An 18,002-nucleotide genomic window follows, 5' to 3' on the forward strand; every position below is an offset into this window, starting at 1 on the left:
GCTGTTCAAATGAAATACAGTCGCTACAAAGAAAAAATACGTATATACTTATTTTAGCTTTGCCACTTGCAAGTTTAATTCTGTGATAGACTGGTATGTTCTTCTTGCTAAACAATTTGCTTTGTATTCCCAAACCACAGACCCATTTTCAAGGAGAAAAAGCTGAGATGATTTTAAACTTAGTTTGGACAATGGTCTAATTCTACTTTTATATTAGAAAACTGAACAGGGCCAGGGCTTTTATCCTCCCTAAGACTACAACAGCAGTGTCAAGCAAATTTAGTCCAGGAGTTACTATGAACAAGGCACCATTCCCAAAAGGTGCCTGGTGTCAGCCACCCTACTTGGCAAGCTAAAGACTGACAAATATGTAAATTGGCCTTAGGACCAAAGAAAAGGCCATGGCACTGCCTAGTACATCAGTATAGATGTACCCTGAAAGAAACTGAGTTCTTTAAATCTCATAGCATGTGAGCAGTTTTCCAACAGCAGTCTCACGAGGACAGCAGCTCAATGTAGCATCACTTCCCAGCATCTATAGATTATGCTGATTTTTATACCCAAAGACTGACATGGCATTTTATTGCTGTATCCTAGCGCTACTACTTCATGACCAATTAGTCTCCTACTGCAATATCATCCCTTTTTTTAATAGATAAAATTTTTCATTAAATAAAGGGTCCTACCATACAATTTTGGCCTATCTTCTGAATACTGGATTAACAGAGGCCAAGTTACTCAGTATCACATCAATAAAATATTTTATCCACAAAACTTTTAAAGAGTCAAGACAAATTTTAGCAAGCAATGTGAATCTCAAGAACAAGTGATTATCCAACAGTAATCTAAGTGAAGCTTAATTTGCTCCTTCATTTAAGGGAAAGTTTACAAACTGAGCTGTTTTAAATTACTTCGGAAATTTGGTCTCTGACCTATTTTCATTGCCTGAGACAAGAGAAATGCAAAAAGCAATAACTAAAATTGAAAAATTAAGCTGCTTTTTAAAATTCCTCTTTTTAACAATATAAAGCTTTATTTTTTAACAGCTAGGAATATCCTTTTTTCTTATGAAGAAGTATAATTATTTTTTTTTAATAAGAGATCACAATAAGAACTTGTGCTCTGAGTACTTCATTCACTGTGAAATAAGTACAAGTCTCTTTCAGCCTGCTAAAAGAGATTCTCTTTGCTTATCATATCCTATATAAAGAGATAAGAGATTATCTATGTTTCATATAAGATGAAAAATCATTTACCTTTTAAAACAAAAGCTACAATTTGAAGAAATTATTGACTACAGGAAACACAGTTGACTGTCACTGTGCTCCTTACCATGTGCAGCAAACCAGGCTCTGTGAGATTTTCTTTAAGGCTATTTCCTTTTTAAAATACGTATAAGACAGTGAGAAGCATATCTGTGACTAAATGAGCTGGTTTGCATTACAAATTGAAAAAATATGTAAGCCAGCATTTCATGCACAGATATAGCCCAGGAAATAAAATTGCTATATTGACCCATACTGTTTCCCTCCCATGGTGGGTGTGACGATGTGTTTGTCTGTCTCTCTGCTTCTTTTTTTTTTGCTGTATCGCCCAGATCCACTGAATTAGGCAGCTCTGCTGAAGGCAAACGTATTTTATCAGAATCTCACAGCCGCCTGCTCTCCTGCAATGCCTTCAGCCCTTGACACCAACATGAGGTTCAAGTTCTCGATCCTGGCTCTTCTTCTGGAAGGGATCATCATTGTTTTGTTTGGGATATTTGTGGAATACAACACCAATGATCACCCTCCAACTTTATACCCATGTAAGTGTTGCTCTCTAAGATTTATAGAAGTCAGAATTTCTTTAAACTAATCCTAAGCAAGGTTTCTGAATAACTTATGAGACTTACTAATATAGCTAGATAAGAAAGTCATGCTTTGGGGCAAACAAACTTTTTCTGAGGTATGAAAGCAGCGGGCTTCAAAGACAAGTTCAAGTTGAGCACATATAAAATTCTGAAAGTACCTAACAGCTGAGAAGTTAGCTGTTCTGGGAGAGAAGAGTCCTGAAAATAGTTCTAGTATTTGCATAGCAGGTTAAAACTTGGAGAAATATGAATTGCTTTGAACAATTCTAGCATTTTCCAGAGATGGATGGTAGTAGTTCTTGCCAGACCTTATATCCTGATTACTGTGTTAAATAATGAAAATGAGCAGAACATTTCATTACTATCATCCAGGTTTCAAAATGTTGCCTTATGAGAACACAGAAATTGGGCAGCATATTCATCATTGTTATGAAATATGTTTGCAGAAACTGGACTCCATGAAGGGCAATAGTTTTTCAAAGTAGTGGCTCAGTTGTAGACAGTAATGGTTCAGCCTGCAAAAGTTTCTGTCGATTTGTTGTTCTGCAAATGCTTGATGAAGTTCAAGGAGAAAGGTTTCGGCCTGAGAAGTAGCTGCTGACCTCTCCCACCCTCCTCCTCCTCACACAAGACCAGACTGTTGTAAATAAATAGGAAAATAAGTCTGCAGAGGAGCAGCCTTTATCTTGTTAGCAGTATTGAAGGTTTGTTGTTAGTTTTCTTGGCTCTGATGTCTTAACGACTTGTAACCCTGACTGCAATCCTCTTAATGATGATCATAATGGTACACAACTCCTTGCCTGTATGTAGTACCCATGTAATTTTGAATGTATCCCTCTTTTTGTCTCAGTCCACTGGCCTTTCAGTGACTGTTACAGGGGAACATGATCCCAGGGTCAGTTCACTCCCTAGTAGCCTTGTGTTGTGTATCCTCACACAGAGCATTGTCCAGCTGAGAGAACAGCAAATGCACAGCATTATTGAGCTCCAGATGGGAGTCAGCTGATGAACATTAGGGGCTAATTACTCACATTTGGGTTAACTCTACTGAGACACAGCAGTATCCCCCAGAGATAGTAACTTAGGCTGTGTCAGAGCCCATTCTCTTTCTGAGACACAGCTTGGCCATGTCCATGGTACAGAACTATCCCAGTTCCCAAATTAGGTGGTCTTATCTAGACAGTATTTTGAGAAGTACCCTTGGTCCACTGTCACCCAGGAGGTGATAGTTGACCTAGGCAAAAAATATGCCAGAAACCATATTAATGATTTGACAGCAGAGATAATTCTACTTTGGCACTGTTATTTTATTAACATAGCTATTGCCTAAAACACCTGTCAACCTATCTTTTCTCTGACTCTACCCCTAAACAACACAACAACAACAGATACTGCCACAGAACAATAGTGTTTTGGGCATCTTTGTATAATTTAGTAAGCCAGAAGGATGCTACCTAGAACATGGGTCTCTCAGACTCAGATTAAGGTCTGTTTGCCCCTCAAGAACAGAGAAAATTACTTTTTCCAGTCTGAATATCATATCTGCTGGCTCTGGCACTAAGTTGACCTGCATGGTGTCCTGATGGTGGCATCAGGTATAGGGTTGGACTTGATGATCTTTGAGGTCTCTTCCAACCATAATGATTCTACAATTCTATGATTCTGTGATTCTATTGAAGTCCTCCTTACCAAGGAAAATGAAGAAAAGTGCATGGGATCCTCATACTTACACCAGTAATGTGATCAGTGGCCCCTTACAGTATCGTGGTGCATTTCTCAGTAAACCTCAAGTCTTCCGGATGGCGATTGCCTGTGCCACACGCATCACCATGGGTACTGTGTTCCCTGAGGAGTTCCTGGGATAGACTGTTCTCACACTTAACAAAACCCTCTCCAAGCACTTATGGGGAGCCTTGTTTTTTAATTTAGTATCTCCATTTTAAAAAGGCATCAGAGAGAGGGCAGGAGCCTCATCAACATCACAGAGAAAAGGATTCTTCTCACCATATGCTAACACTACAATATAGGCATTTAAATGTAATCTATCCAGTTAGGGATCACCTATAGTTATTTCTTCCTTAATACCAGTGTATAAAATATGTGGGAGAAGTTGCCTGCTGTCTCCCGTGCCTTCCTGCGCAGGCATCGTATGACTTTGTTACACCTGCACACTGTCCCCCAGTTGCCCACACTACTGAACCGCGAGCAAGCTTCTGGCATGGTTTTGGCTTATGCAAACCAGCACCTTGACCTCCTCCTAGGTATGGCTTTAGGCATAGCATAGATAAGAGACTACCCTAAAGAAGGAGTACAGGTGGGATTAGTGTTTTGGGAGAGAAGACGATGTAGCTGTATAGATGTGAGTCAGCTTATGCCATTTGCCTTTTGGCCAGGCTGTTCAGTTTACCATTAGAGACATGAACTAAGCAAACACCATAGATGTAAAGTTGGACTTTTAGATGCTGACCTAAGAACCGATCGATCTCATTCATAATAAAGAAGAGTAATAAAAGCAGGATTTCCTAACACCTGTGTTTTCAATTTTGGGTCATCTTCCCCTCAAACTTCCCTGGCTACAAAGCGCACAGAAGAGGACCTGGCAGAAAGTTAATGCTATGGTTGTATAGATGTATTAGGACATATCCTGAGCCAGGACTTCCCCTGAGTTCTCAAAATGATGGGTTCAAACTGCTTCCCATGCTATCCCCAGGGATGTTAACCCATCTGTACCTCTTAGATTTAGTTGTTTCATCCAGGGGTCAATTTATATTCTCAGAATGGCAGTGCAGGACCTGCTTTTATATGCCTTAAATACCTCAGCATGATTCATCCAAGCTGCTTCACTATTTTTGGCCTGAAGAAAGATGAAAACAATAATTGAGGGACACCATGGTTTTGCACTCAGGTAAGGGGGGGCTGAGTTGAGACCATTCCCAAAGCATAGTTTTGCATTATATCTATTTCTGGTGGATGCAAGTACAGGCATGGTGAATTGGATGGACAACTTCAGGTGTGCTGTGCCATCAGAATGGGAGGACAAGGATGTGTGATAGTTTTCGCAAGCACTCCTGGAGACTTTCTTTAGTACTGGTATCCTGTATGTAATCTCCTGTGACTGGTCCATGACTCATGGCGTAGGAAAACTTATGCCCCCGTCTTGTTCAGGGTTCTATGGTTTACTCCTATAGGCAGAGCAGAATCACAGTTTTAGTATAAACCTAGATGCCACAAGCATCTTTGCGTTGAGACTGACCACCATGAAGAGACCTTGCCGTGGAATTAGTATGTTGGTCTTGGCCAGCCTTGCAGAATTATGTGCAGTGGTTTTGTTTAGGATCTGCTGGAGTGTTTTTCCCAATCTTTATTTTACTGTCTCACAGAATAGAAGTACTATGTTTTGTTAAACCCAACTAGTTACTGAAACAGTTTATTTCAATCACGCTGTTTTCTCCATCATTTAAAATCATTCCAGATCTACTCTTCTTTAAAAGGATGCATTAGAGGTAGTTAAAGCACAAGGTATAGGCCAGACTAGTTGAAATTTGTCCTCAACATCCATGAACTAACCTAGTTTCAACCAGGACTTTTAATCTTTTCTGTAAACAAGTCCAGACAGCTTTAAAACATTTATATGAATCCTGGCTAGCCCTCAGGAGGACGCAGGATTACATGTCAGCCAGCTGCTTGTTTCAAACGGAATTGCTTCTAATCTTCAGGGCTAGGGTAAGTTTTCTAAAAACACCTTTCAAAAGAGACCTGAGCATGCAGAGGCTCTGTTGATGGGCATGGAGAATTAAACTCCTCAGTCATAAAAGTGCTTTTGAAATCTGGTTTTTTTCTCACATGTAGAGTCAGGTTTTAGCCAAACCAAGACAGCAGTGAAGCATCTTTTACTAATCTAGACATTATTTACTGATATATTGTACACATGAATGGGATTGTTTTGATGAGAACAATTAACTTGCTTTGTTTGCAATGATTCAACCAAGAGAACGCAAACAACAGCAAGTAATATGCTGAATGCTAACAAACCATAACATCCTCTGGGAGACTGGAAAAAATTTTCTTACTCGGAACTGACTACCTTGAATGGGCAAAACTAAAACTTCATTGGAATAAAATCCGTGGTATAGGCTGATTAACTAATACAAAAAGCAGAAGTAGGTAATTTTCAAATGTACCCCTCATTTTGTGCAGGAAACTCAAGTGTGATATAAACTGAAAACTGCTGAAGTCGTATATCACTTTAACTTGTCATGCTAAGATTTTATTAACTACATTTCCATTTTCTTCTGCTAAAGTCAAACAAAAAGGCTACTTTTGTAGATGTTGCTGTGCAGCTTTTATGGATTTGCCCTCTAGTTCTGCATTTTTTTGGTAGCATTAACAAGCTTTTAACAAAGTAGCTTTACAAGAATCAGACAAATAACCCATGCCACTTCTCAAATGTGAAGGTGCTGATCCCACAGGTTACTAGGTGAATGGTCACCCATAGAAAATTACTTTCAAAAGAGGAGAAAATGATCTTGTACTTTAATATCCTTCTCCTAAACATCCTCCACTGAGTCCCTTTGACACAGCAATATGTGCAACTTAAGCTGTGTTTTGGGCTCTGCATCCACTAAGATACTACAGACTTTGCTGCTGGTAGGTTCAGGAAGGTTGTATTAGCATGCTCTGTATTGTCCCTAGAGGTTTCTTTTTCATCTCTTGCCAGGTCCTCTAAAACAAGAGAATATGTTGAGCTCTAAGCAAGACAGTTGTTTTCACACAGCATTGCAATACAAAATATGCAAGTATATCAAAAAGAGAAGCTCAAATGGGGAAGTAAATTTGATTGTGTATCTTTTAAAGTAAGTAGTAAGCACAACACCAGAGTTTGGATAGCAGTTCTGGAAATTGAGCAACGTGGAGGAAAATGGGAAGCTTCCAAAGGACTGCAGAGGCCTCAAAAATCTCATCACTGGCTGTTGTTAAATTCAGGAAATAAATGTAAAAATGTCCAACCTGAAGAGGAAGCAAAAAGTTTGGGGATATCTGCAAACCACCTGCATTTCTATGCTGTTTCTTAGATGCATGTAGCCCAATGCAAAGGATCTTACTACATGCATGTATGTATTTCAGTGTTAGGTCAGGGCTGGAATATGACAGTGCAAATATTATAGAGTTTATTAGGAGTCTGCGGTAACTTTTTATACTTCTGGGCCCTCTTTTGGCTAAACATGGTAATGCTATAGCAAAACTATAGGAATGTCGAAAGTACATAACTGGGAATCGTAACTCAAGCCAAATATTATACTAACCAGGTCAATGTCTCAAGTTTTTCCCACATATTTGCATGTAAGAGACAATGAAATAGAAATGAAAAGAAATAGTTTCTCTATACTGAGGTTCTTACTAACAAAAAAAAACACAGAGAAAAAGCTTTAATTATGGGACTTAAACCTGTTTAGTGTAGAGTCCATTAAATCATATAAAAGACTTCAGACTAACAAAATATTTTAAAATATAATATATCGATGTTGTGGTGATAAACTCAGTTTGTATTAAAAAGCCTAAAAAAGGAAATTAAAAAAAATATTAAAAAGGTAGAAAAATAACTAGCCATATTTTAACAAAATTCATATTTGAAAAAAAAAAAAAAAAGCATATTTGAAGGAGGGCTAAGTATATGCTGGTAAGCAATATTAATTTACTAGTTTAAACATTACCTTAAATGCTGCCTTCTTTTACTCAGGTAAAGAAATCAATCTCTTGTACAGTAACTTTTAGGGAACACAAGCATACCTTTGCACTGGGCCAACTGGCACTCTACCAAACAAATCCCATGTACAATTTTGGAATTAGCCAGAACATTCTGGATGTGACAACCTTTATTTAAGGGGGAAGAGAACTTTTCTGTAAGGTCATGAAGCTGTGATGTTCCAGGTAGCTTCACACGCAGAGAACAGTTGCAGACACATTCAATTTGCTAGCAGAGAGATCTAGTGATCTTCCCATAATAATATAGCAAAGAATAAAATCAATAATTGGGTCTTGTGTTTTCCAGACACTCGATCTTCAACTAGTAGACTGGTCTTAAAGTGGGGAAGAATGGATCACATTGTTGACATGAATTTGGAACTTTTTTCTATTAAATCCTCATTTGTCCCTAACCTTCCTCCCTTTGTAGTCACTCTTTACAGTCACTACACAGACATGTTTTCCCTTCAGACTTTCAGGATGTCCATGTGATGATATTTGTTGGATTTGGTTTCCTGATGACCTTTCTGAAGAAATATAGATTCAGCAGTGTTGGTATCAACATGCTCATTGCTGCCTTCGGTCTCCAGTGGGGAACCCTGATGCAAGGATTTTGGCACATGGAAGGAGGGAAAATTCATGTTGACATCAAAAGGTATATGTGAATTTACCAAAACTGACACTTCTATCAGCTAAGATGTCAGGAGAAGCCATAAACTACAAAATATGTGGGATCAAACTTCTAAGTTCACTGAAATTTGATTGAGCCTTATTGTCCACCCATCAACGTTCATCTGCCCGTCACTTCTCAAGGGGCAACACCTGGTGCACTGGGCCAAGAGAACCAAAGGGTGGGATGAAATTTGAGGTGCTACATTACATGTGGCACATAGGTCATGTAGAAAGACTGCTTTGAATCTCTGGAGCTGTGGAACCTGGGGTTTGCAGCACCTCCTGCACCCAGCAGGCATGAAAAGATCTGTCCTTCCATGACACATGGGGTCACAGAAGAAAGGATGGAAAAATGTGTCTTTCCACTCATGAGGTTTTCTCCTGCTTCTCAAGGAATGATTTGCACGAGCACCGTCCTGCAGTAGATTCTGGAACCCAATCATAGAATAAGAGACCTCATGAGGAACGTCTCTAGATAATTTTAATCCCCCTCCCACTTATCTATCCTGCTTCTACCAAGGTCTCAGGGTGTTTTCCACATCTGCAGTTCTGTTTTTTTAAAACAACTTGTAAACAATTTTGGAAGGAACAGCATTTAAACATTACTGAGGGACAAGCAGAAATAATATAAGTAGTTCCTTAATGTTTACAGACAGGCATTTGTAGAGGGACCCATAAGTTACTGCCCCTTTGTGTTGCAAGTTTTTTGACCCATTTGTGTTTTTATTTATCTTTGCCGTTTTCCATAACCTGTTAACACAGGTCCTTCCTGACAGCTACTGCAAACATGATGCACAGTGATAGAAAGGCATGCAAGGCTTTTGAAATGAGATAAACCATCCGACCAAAGCTAAGAGCTCCCTGTAATCTTTGGAGTTCAAGTGACAGAGCTGGAAATATCCCTGCACATCTGCAATACACATCTTATCTGACTTTTCACTATAATTTCAACCAGTTAAGCACTTATATGGTATAAGCAGAAGGTAATCTTCCCACACTTTTTCCCCAGTAGCTAGTAAGATCCCCACAAAATTCATCCGGAAAGTTTTGATTTAATTTTCATCCGCAAAGATGATTTTGATAGTTTTATATCTGAAGAGCTAAAGTTCTATCATTTTAATGATATGCCAAGTTTGATATTACAGTCTTATTTCAGGTCTCTTTAAACTGACTCTCTTTTTTCTTGTGTTTTTGTTTTGCTTTGTTTTGTTCTTATTTGTTCTCATAACTTCAGCATGATAAATGCAGACTTCAGTACAGCAACTGCTTTGATTTCATTTGGAGCAGTCCTGGGGAAAACAAGTCCTGTTCAGATGCTGATCTTGACAATTCTGGAGATCACAATCTTTGCGTGCAACGAACATCTAGTTACAGGAGTATTTCAGGTACAACTGTAGCTGTAATTGTTTTCTGCCTGTAACAAATGTTTTCACTTTGTAATACTTCCAGTTCATATATTCTAGGTTCTAGTTTCTACCATAGAAAATAAACCATTAAAGTCATCCAGATTTCTTCATCAAATCCTCATCTTTCTGCTGTATAAAATCTGTGGCATTATTTTGGGTCCCTATTACAGGCCACAGATGTTGGAGCCTCAATGACCATCCATGCTTTTGGAGCTTATTTTGGTTTGGCTGTAACCCTAGTCTTGTATCGTCCTGGTTTGAAAAACAAACATGAAAATGAAGAATCTACCTATGATTCAGACATATTTGCCATGATTGGTAAGTGAAGTAATAGCGAGTGCTGATCAGTTGTTCATCCCTCTTTCATCCCTATTTTTTAAGGGTTGCCTGTTATTATTCTGCATCTATTTTTCTTAAGTATGCTCCTAGAGGCATATTCTTTTTTGTCTGATGCACGCACAATGTTTTCAGTGACACACATATTTTTACAGTTTCTCCTTGGTTAAAAAACAGAAAGATCAAATTAAAGATGCATTTTCCCTGTGCATTAGTGGTGGCTCCCTTTTTGTTAAATCTTCTGTTGTAAGTAGCATTTCCATAGAAATTACCCATAATTAAAAGTATTGAAATGTGCCTGTCCCACTAATGAATGTTAGAAACCATACATCTATCTGTCCATGAGATCTATTCATAGATCAATTTACTAGCTAAAACTATCAGCTATATTAATAGATGATAGAGGATTTGCATGTGAACTGTCTTACTAATGCATCCTATTCTGGTATGGTTTCCACAGTGGTGGTGAGCTCTGGCAGCAAGTGAGGCATGACAAGGGGTCACAATGTGTTAGGGTCTTGCAGTAAGATTTGACAGAGACCATGTGTCAAAATCCCAGCTGCCAGTGTTAAAAGCTTCTGCATAATCTATTATTTCTTCCAGCATTTTGGCTATTTCATGCTTCTTATTGATCATCTTCCTCATTTCTCGTAGCTAGTTCGGTTGTGTTGGATCTTTCACATTGAAATACTCCTTGTGACTGAACAGTCTTTGTTTCATTTTGACTTATATTCATGCAGGTACCCTGTTCCTTTGGCTTTTTTGGCCCAGTTTTAACTCTGCCATTGCATCTGGAACAATTTGGCAGATTAAAGCCATTGTCAACACTTACTATTCTTTGGCTGCATGTACTGTCGTAACATTTGCTCTCTCCAGCCTGGTGGATCAAAGAGGCAAATTCAGTATGGTAAGAATGACATCGCAACTTCTGTTAAATTGAGTCACTCCTCTATAACAAAGATGATTAGGCAGATACCCAATGTCTGTGAGCTATCTGGAACCTTTGCTCATACTGTGGGCCAAATTAGAGCAACTATACTTCTAAAAGCTATAATGTAAGACAGGGCCCTGAGGCAACCCACTCTGCTTTAGGTATGTGGCGATTCCTCAGTGGGATCGCTGTATCTGGAGAGTGAAAAGTTCTTAGACGCTATAGTCATGGTCCTGCTCCTTGTTCTTTCTTGTACACAGAACCTGCTGGACCATAGAGACATTAGTCCAAAGTTCAGGTGGACTTTTGTGGTTTATTCCAAAGAAGATCCTATGTGAGTTGCCATTTTGCAATAGCCAAAATAGATCTGTCAAGATAACAACTTGTTCCCTGGTAATCTCACAGTGCAGCTGCACAACAGGCAAAGCCAAACCAGGTTGGGGCTGTCAGGCTGCCAACCTTTCATCACCTTGCCTTAAAATCCAGTCCTGTTTTCATGCACTTCTTTCCAGTAGTTGCACTGTTTATCTAAGCCCAGCACGAGCAGACACAGCTCAATGAGGTTGCAGAATTTGTTGCTGTTGTAGGAGGCAGTTCTCACTGGCTCAGCCTGGCTTCTCCAGAGGTCAGTGATGAGTTTTAGTGACTTTGCAAACGTTGGACTTCATTAAGCTGACCCTAGTTAAACTGGCTTAGAGCAGCTTTGAACAAATACCCTGAACATGTAACAGGGAACCTTGTTGTAAATTCCTACTCATTCTTCATCGGAAAAATCCTACCTGCAGAAAAGGAAAATTTATGTATGCAAAAAAGCCTTCAAAGTCACTTAGCCCCAAAACAAGCCTCTGTTCCACATATATCATCTCCACCTCTGTATATTCTTTGCAGGTTCTCATTCAAAATGCCACCCTGGCAGGAGGAGTAGCAGTGGGTACCTGTGCTGACATGTCAATCCACCCTTTCGCTGCCATGTGCATCGGGAGCATCGCTGGAATCATCTCTGTCCTTGGGTTCCACTTCCTGACTGTAACTATTGAGGACCCACCTCTGTTCTCACTTACTTATTGCTTCATTGGCTTTACAGGACCTCCTTTGGTTTGCCAGAAAGGGAGTTTAGAAACTGGCTGATATAGTATAGAGAGTAAGCTCTAAAGAATGGTTATTTTTAAATCCATGTGATTTAAATATACGCTTATGAACTGACTTCAGTCCATCACCTAACTAAAAACACAGAAGGATCACGAAGATATTAGAGTTCATTAAAGTTGGGATTTCTGTTCAAGGAACTGCCAGAATTTTGCTCCAAGCCCATATTTCAGTGAAATAGACTAACTACATTTCAGTCTTTCAAAATTTCTGGATAGATTTGTAATCAAAAATACTGTTTAAGTATAAAATACATTTGTTTCATGTGCTAAATGTGGAAAAAAACCATTCTGACTAAAACTTTAAACTGGTATTTGCTGATGGAGAAACATTTGGAAGAAAATAGTTGAGCAGTAGACAGAACAAGCGTGTATGTGTTACTTAGCCACCTCTTTGAACCTTTGCTGCAGTGGCTGAAAAGATTAGGAGTACCAGTGGACTGTCATGTGTTTTGTACCATTATATTTAAGATGGTAGCTTGGACATTTGTACCATTATATGTACATACTTGTTTTTCTCTGCATATAAGCAATTTCACAGTGAAGGGAAAGATAGCAGGTTTTATAGCTAAACTTTGTATACATGAAATAAGTTAAATTGTTCCTTGTACTTCTGCACTACCTTCTTTTGCATATCATTCTAGAGATAATGTAAGACTATAAACTCATTATAAACTTCGTATTTCCCCTCATTTCAGCCTTTTTTGGCATCCAAGCTGAACATTCAAGACACTTGTGGTGTTCATAATTTACATGGTTTACCTGGAATACTGGGAGGTATTGCTGGCATCATTGTAACTGCGATAAAAGAGGAAATTAGGTGAGCTATAGAGAGAAGACAGAAAGGAGTTTATTGATTTTTTTAACGTCTATCCTAATTTTCCACCTTCCTTGGATCTAATTATGATTTTTTTTCAGAAAATGCATTTTTGATTTGATGTCAGACATCGTATTCTGGTTTAAACAGGACTCTTCTTGATATCCTGCCTTTAACACACTGTTTGTATGTCAAGCTTCTTCCAAATTAAAAGCTCAAGTAAAAATAAATAAATTAAAACCATCATAAAAAACAACATACAGAACAATTCAAACATAGAAGAATCTTTATTATGATTCTACAATTACACTGCTGGTAACTGTAAGATTTCCAATAAAATTGGCAAAATGGGCTATTTCCAGTATCTTAAAAGACTCAAAGAAGATGAAATGCTGATCTTTTTGACAAAGCAGAGCATTCTCTAAAAGCTTACAAAGTTCTAATAACCTTTTCAAACAATTTGTTTCCATCTGTAGTCTAAAACAAAACCAAAATAAAATCATAATGATTTCTGTCTTGTGCACGGCAATGGCAGGTATTTTCCTATGAGCCATCTTGTCCTGCAGACAGCAAGTGCAATGTTGTAAGATCAATTACCTCTCTCAAAGTGTAACAATTTTTTGATTGTCAATGGTTTGCCTTTCTGTCCTTTTCAGGGAAGATGTTCACTTTACTCCTGGCATGCAGGCTGCTGCCCTGGGCAGTACAATTGGAATTGCACTGGTGGGTGGAGCATTGACAGGTCAGTATGATGCATATAGCAACCAAAATATGTGTGAATATAGAGGTTTGCCCATGGAGAACTTCAATATATCAACAATTTTACATGAATAATACAAAATAGAAAAATGGAAATAATACATGATGGCCAATTGGCAGAAACTTAAATATGGAAAAGCAGTTTTCCAATAACTTTGTCTTCAAATGAAGCCCAGATATCTTACTGAATACATGCTTCAAAGATACTGGGTTGTATACATAGGAATAGTGAGATGTTGTTCTGGATGGAATTCTTCTCTAGATTCAGAGACTTAAAATTCTGAACAGAAACCAGTTTGAGATTAAGACATATTCATTTAGGTGTCACATGTTTCCATGTGATTGTGGATACTTTCCAAACAAAAATTCAGGCTGAAATAGAAAATTCCAGGTTGAAATCTGGGAAAGGTTTGAGCAATAGAAAACAAGCTTTTATTCATGTCAACATGAAGAAACCTGCATCACCTCTCATAATGAGTGACTTGATATCCAAAGATGGTTGGGCATTTCTATAGATTAGGAAATGAGTCAGAAAACTTAGATGACTCCCCAGGGCACATCTGAGGAACATTTATTTGGGCATTTTGTCCATTTTTTAACCTCTGACGCTGTTTTTCCTGCAGGTGGTATTCTAAAGCTGCCCTTCTTGGGGCAAGCATCTGATCAGAACTGCTTTGATGACTCTGTTTATTGGGAGGTAAGATACAACCTCTCTTTATTTTCATTATGTTGAAAGATGTACAGCACACTGCAGTCCTGCTCTCCTGGGGTTTGTGGTTTGGACTCATGAGTCAGCTTTCAAAAATGTTGCTCTGCCTCAGGCTGTGAATTTATCAAGGCCTCCTTCAGGGTCTTTTTTGGACTTGCTAGCTGGTCATGCCATTTATATTGGACTAACCTTGAACAAAAAGCAGAAATAGAGCCAACAAATTGAGATATCAGTGGAGCTCTTTATCTCTCTTTTAAGTGCTCACTGAGTCAAGTATCCTCTTCCTTCTTGTAGTTTAGACACACATTTTTGCCTAAATGGTGCTGCTTTTCTAGTGTCATCTAGAATTTCATACAGAATGAAATTTAGAGCACAAAGATTTCAGTCTTTGTAGGGTGGGTGAGTCTCCCTTAGGCTGAGCAGAAGCTCTTCTGCTTCCTGGTTCCATGCTTCCTGCTTCCATGATCTGACCACTGAGGTTATCAGAAGAAGATGGGCCTCTTGTTTATGGCACTATTGTTTTATGCATGAAGACACAAACAATGGGGCTGAGAAACAAGTAAGTCTGAAATAGCCCTGCTAGGATCCCTTTAAGCTCAACAAAGAGATGGTTCTAGATTGCAATTCATTTCAATCCTTCTAGATCTGTTAGGTTACATGAATTAAAACCTTGAAAGTCTCTATATTCCCCACTGATAATGAAAGACCTTTCATTGCCTACCTCAAATATAGAGCTCTATATCGCAGAGACCTAGATTTGGTCAGTTGAGTCCCACATACATCTCGGAGCTGGATGCCTACAATCAAGTGCAGAGCAGAAACTCAGACAAACCTTTCCTCTTGGCTAACCTAAGAAAGTCTGTACTGTTTGTAGGCTTTCTGCATCTCACGTCATTAGAAACTATTGACAGATTCTTAATTTAGGCAATCTGAATTTTATCCTTTATGCCATGAAAAAATCAAAAAGGCAAGACAAGAAGAAATACATGATAACACAGTATACAATCCTTGTAAACAAAGTGTGGTGAACCCAAGAGGAGATTTTATTAGTTTTTTTAATGAATTAAACTTCAGTATGAACCAATCAGAAAATTTTGCTTTTGTGAGAGAAAGTTTGCAATCTAAGGGGAATTTTTGAGCCAAAAGATCAGCTGTAGCAATGACAATCAGAAAAAACAACTTTTAGTGACAGTTCTGCAAGTCATTCACTCGTTGACCTTGGGAAAGTCAAAGCACTGGTTTTCAGCAAGACCGGAAATAGGTCGTCATATGTAAATGATGAAAGATGTCAGGAAAAAGGAAGTTTTAAAGTGTTGCTGAAGAATTCACAGCCTGTGTTGACCAGTGATAATAATATAACCCTGCTCAATTGAAGGTCCTGCAGTATCAGTAGAACTGCTCAGAAATATTCTATTCTGAGTGAGCTTTATCAGGTAATGAGAAGGGACATTGATATTTGGTATACAACATTGTTTATATTTCATTAGAGATGGTCATCTTTGAAAATCTTAGATATTAATTTTACACCCTTGTAGCTAACATCGGTGTTAAGGAATTCTTCTACTAAGAAAATTGTCAATTTATTCCTCAGAATTTAGAACTGGTGGTTCATGTCAAGCTGGGTCAATGTTAATAAACAGACACATAACATACAACAGAATATATATACAAACAGAATTATATTCTCAGTACTCTTTAGTCTCCTTTTATGGCAAAAGGAAGTCTATATCTCATCAACTGAACTCTTCTCTGATATTCATGGCAGGTTCCGGAAGAGGAGAAAACACATGAAATTCACTCCAACAACTATGATGAGCACAGGAGGTTTGAAGCCACCATGTAGAAAAATAATTAATCTGTAATATTTGTCCTAATGATGCTCTTTTCAGTTTCTAATGCTAAAAAAACAACATCTGAGTATTGTCCTAACCACACTAGGTTTTCAAGAAGGGGTTATAGTTAGCTATATTTTTCTAATGTAAAACAAGCTTTATTTTACAATGCATAGTCATTATGCCAAGCTCAGGTGAATTAATTAGATCCTTCCAATATATTTGTTCATCAGAAGAACCCAGTACAAACTGCTCTACAAAATTAACTGTATTTTACCTTTTGCCATCACTGAGTCTATATAGCCATTTAAACAACCTTTGTGTTTCAAGCCTGTTACAGGATACCATATTTAACTGCAAGATTTCTGAGTTACAGCCACATCCTTCAACTGCATAGGGGTAATCAACAAGAAATGGACTGATGTTGTTTATTTGGATTCTAACAAGCTTTTCACCAGAGCACCCCAGATTAACTTTTTAAGAGAGTGTGTTTTGCTATTTTTGGATGGGGAGGAAAATGTGCTGTATTTTGAAGACTGGTTATGACAGCAAACACAATGTTGAGATCATTTCCATGGCAAAGCACAGAACATAGTGAATCATGAGGTATACTAAGTGGTAATATTAGTATCAAGATTGTTTGTTAATATCTTTATTGAAAGGGAGAACAAACTTAAATGGTGAAAAAGTTCATTATTGGCATAGATTTATTTAGACTGTTTCAAGGACAGAATAAGGGAACTGAGTTGGAGCTATGAAAAACAGGTAATGATATAATATGTCTTATTACGTCCAACAGTAATAAATGGATAGTAGCACTGTTAATGTCAATAGATATAAAATGAACTAAACGCTAGCTCCAAGAAAAAGCATAACTTGGTAGGAAATGATCAGAAAGCAACTATGTTCAACCTACAGAAGATTCAGTGGAGAACCTCTGTGTGGTGAGTCACTACCTCTGAAGTCACTGCCTCCTAAAACAAAAGAAAGTAGAAAGGAGAAAACTGAAGCTCAATTAAGGTAAATTAACTCCACTTGAGAAGTGATGATAATGGCTGATCAATTAAGAGAGACTAAAATTGAGGTATCTGAAGAAATTCTACGAGATGACAGTAGCTGGGAGCAGAGTCACACATCTGTACGTACCTACATGAGGTAATCCATTGAGAGGCAATGGATGGGAGATGAATATCTAACAGAAAGATCACAGTGCCTCTAGGCATTGTTTGGACACAGAAAGCTACCACTGATGTCTCACAAGGACAAGCTACAGTGGATGAACTTGCCAGACTTTTTTATATTAGCACCTTATTTCAAGTCTTACTTATCAGATTTAAGGGGAAAACTCCTCTCATATAAAATAGCACAGATATTTTTGGTTCTGCTGAAGTACTTTTCCTTGAAAAACTTTAGAAAGGTATTAGGCAGGGCTGTCCCATATGTTATATCAGCTGTATATGTCAGATTTCTATCTATGAATGAAAATACATTTGTTTTAACACACTTTAGTTCAGATATGCTCTTTTGCAGATATGCAATGACTGACTCTTTTCTACTTTGTTGGCCAGAAGACATCTTTTATCCTTTCAAAGCTTTCACACAATCATTTTTGTAAAAACTGAGAAGGCATTTAACAGTGTAAATATTTCATATGTATTTCATATGTATGATTTTAGAAGTATTTCGTGCATGATTTACAAACACAAAGTATTGAAGTACTTGAAAAAGATACTATACGTAGACAGACTATAAAAATCTTATCCTTACTACATGAAGCTCACCCCTCAAAATCCTACTTAGG

General features: G+C 38.0%; 1 protein-coding gene across 1 annotated transcript; it reads left to right on the top strand.

Annotated features, from left to right (window-relative positions):
- Window positions 1–1,604: 1,604 nt before the first annotated feature.
- Window positions 1,605–16,212, top strand: RHAG (Rh-associated glycoprotein). The gene is made up of 10 exons (XM_009700738.1): window positions 1,605–1,807; window positions 8,066–8,249; window positions 9,501–9,651; window positions 9,843–9,990; window positions 10,749–10,915; window positions 11,828–11,965; window positions 12,783–12,904; window positions 13,558–13,643; window positions 14,284–14,357; window positions 16,135–16,212. Exons 1-10 carry the CDS (start codon window positions 1,672–1,674, stop codon window positions 16,210–16,212), a joined length of 1,284 nt encoding a protein of 427 aa, XP_009699040.1. The 5' UTR covers window positions 1,605–1,671.
- Window positions 16,213–18,002: the final 1,790 nt, after the last annotated feature.

This window comes from Cariama cristata, unplaced genomic scaffold (genome assembly GCF_000690535.1).
Source record: "Cariama cristata isolate BGI_N322 unplaced genomic scaffold, ASM69053v1 scaffold2800, whole genome shotgun sequence".
In the NCBI taxonomy this organism is placed as follows: domain Eukaryota; kingdom Metazoa; phylum Chordata; class Aves; order Cariamiformes; family Cariamidae; genus Cariama; species Cariama cristata.

Coding starts and splice junctions, on each gene's coding strand:
- RHAG (XM_009700738.1), top strand. CDS start 1,672: ATGCCTTCAGCCCTTGACACCAACATGAGGTTCAAGTTCTCGATCCTG. Junction 9,652..9,842: donor TAGTTACAGGAGTATTTCAG/GTACAACTGTAG, acceptor TCCCTATTACAG/GCCACAGATGTTGGAGCCTC. Junction 9,991..10,748: donor AGACATATTTGCCATGATTG/GTAAGTGAAGTA, acceptor ATATTCATGCAG/GTACCCTGTTCCTTTGGCTT.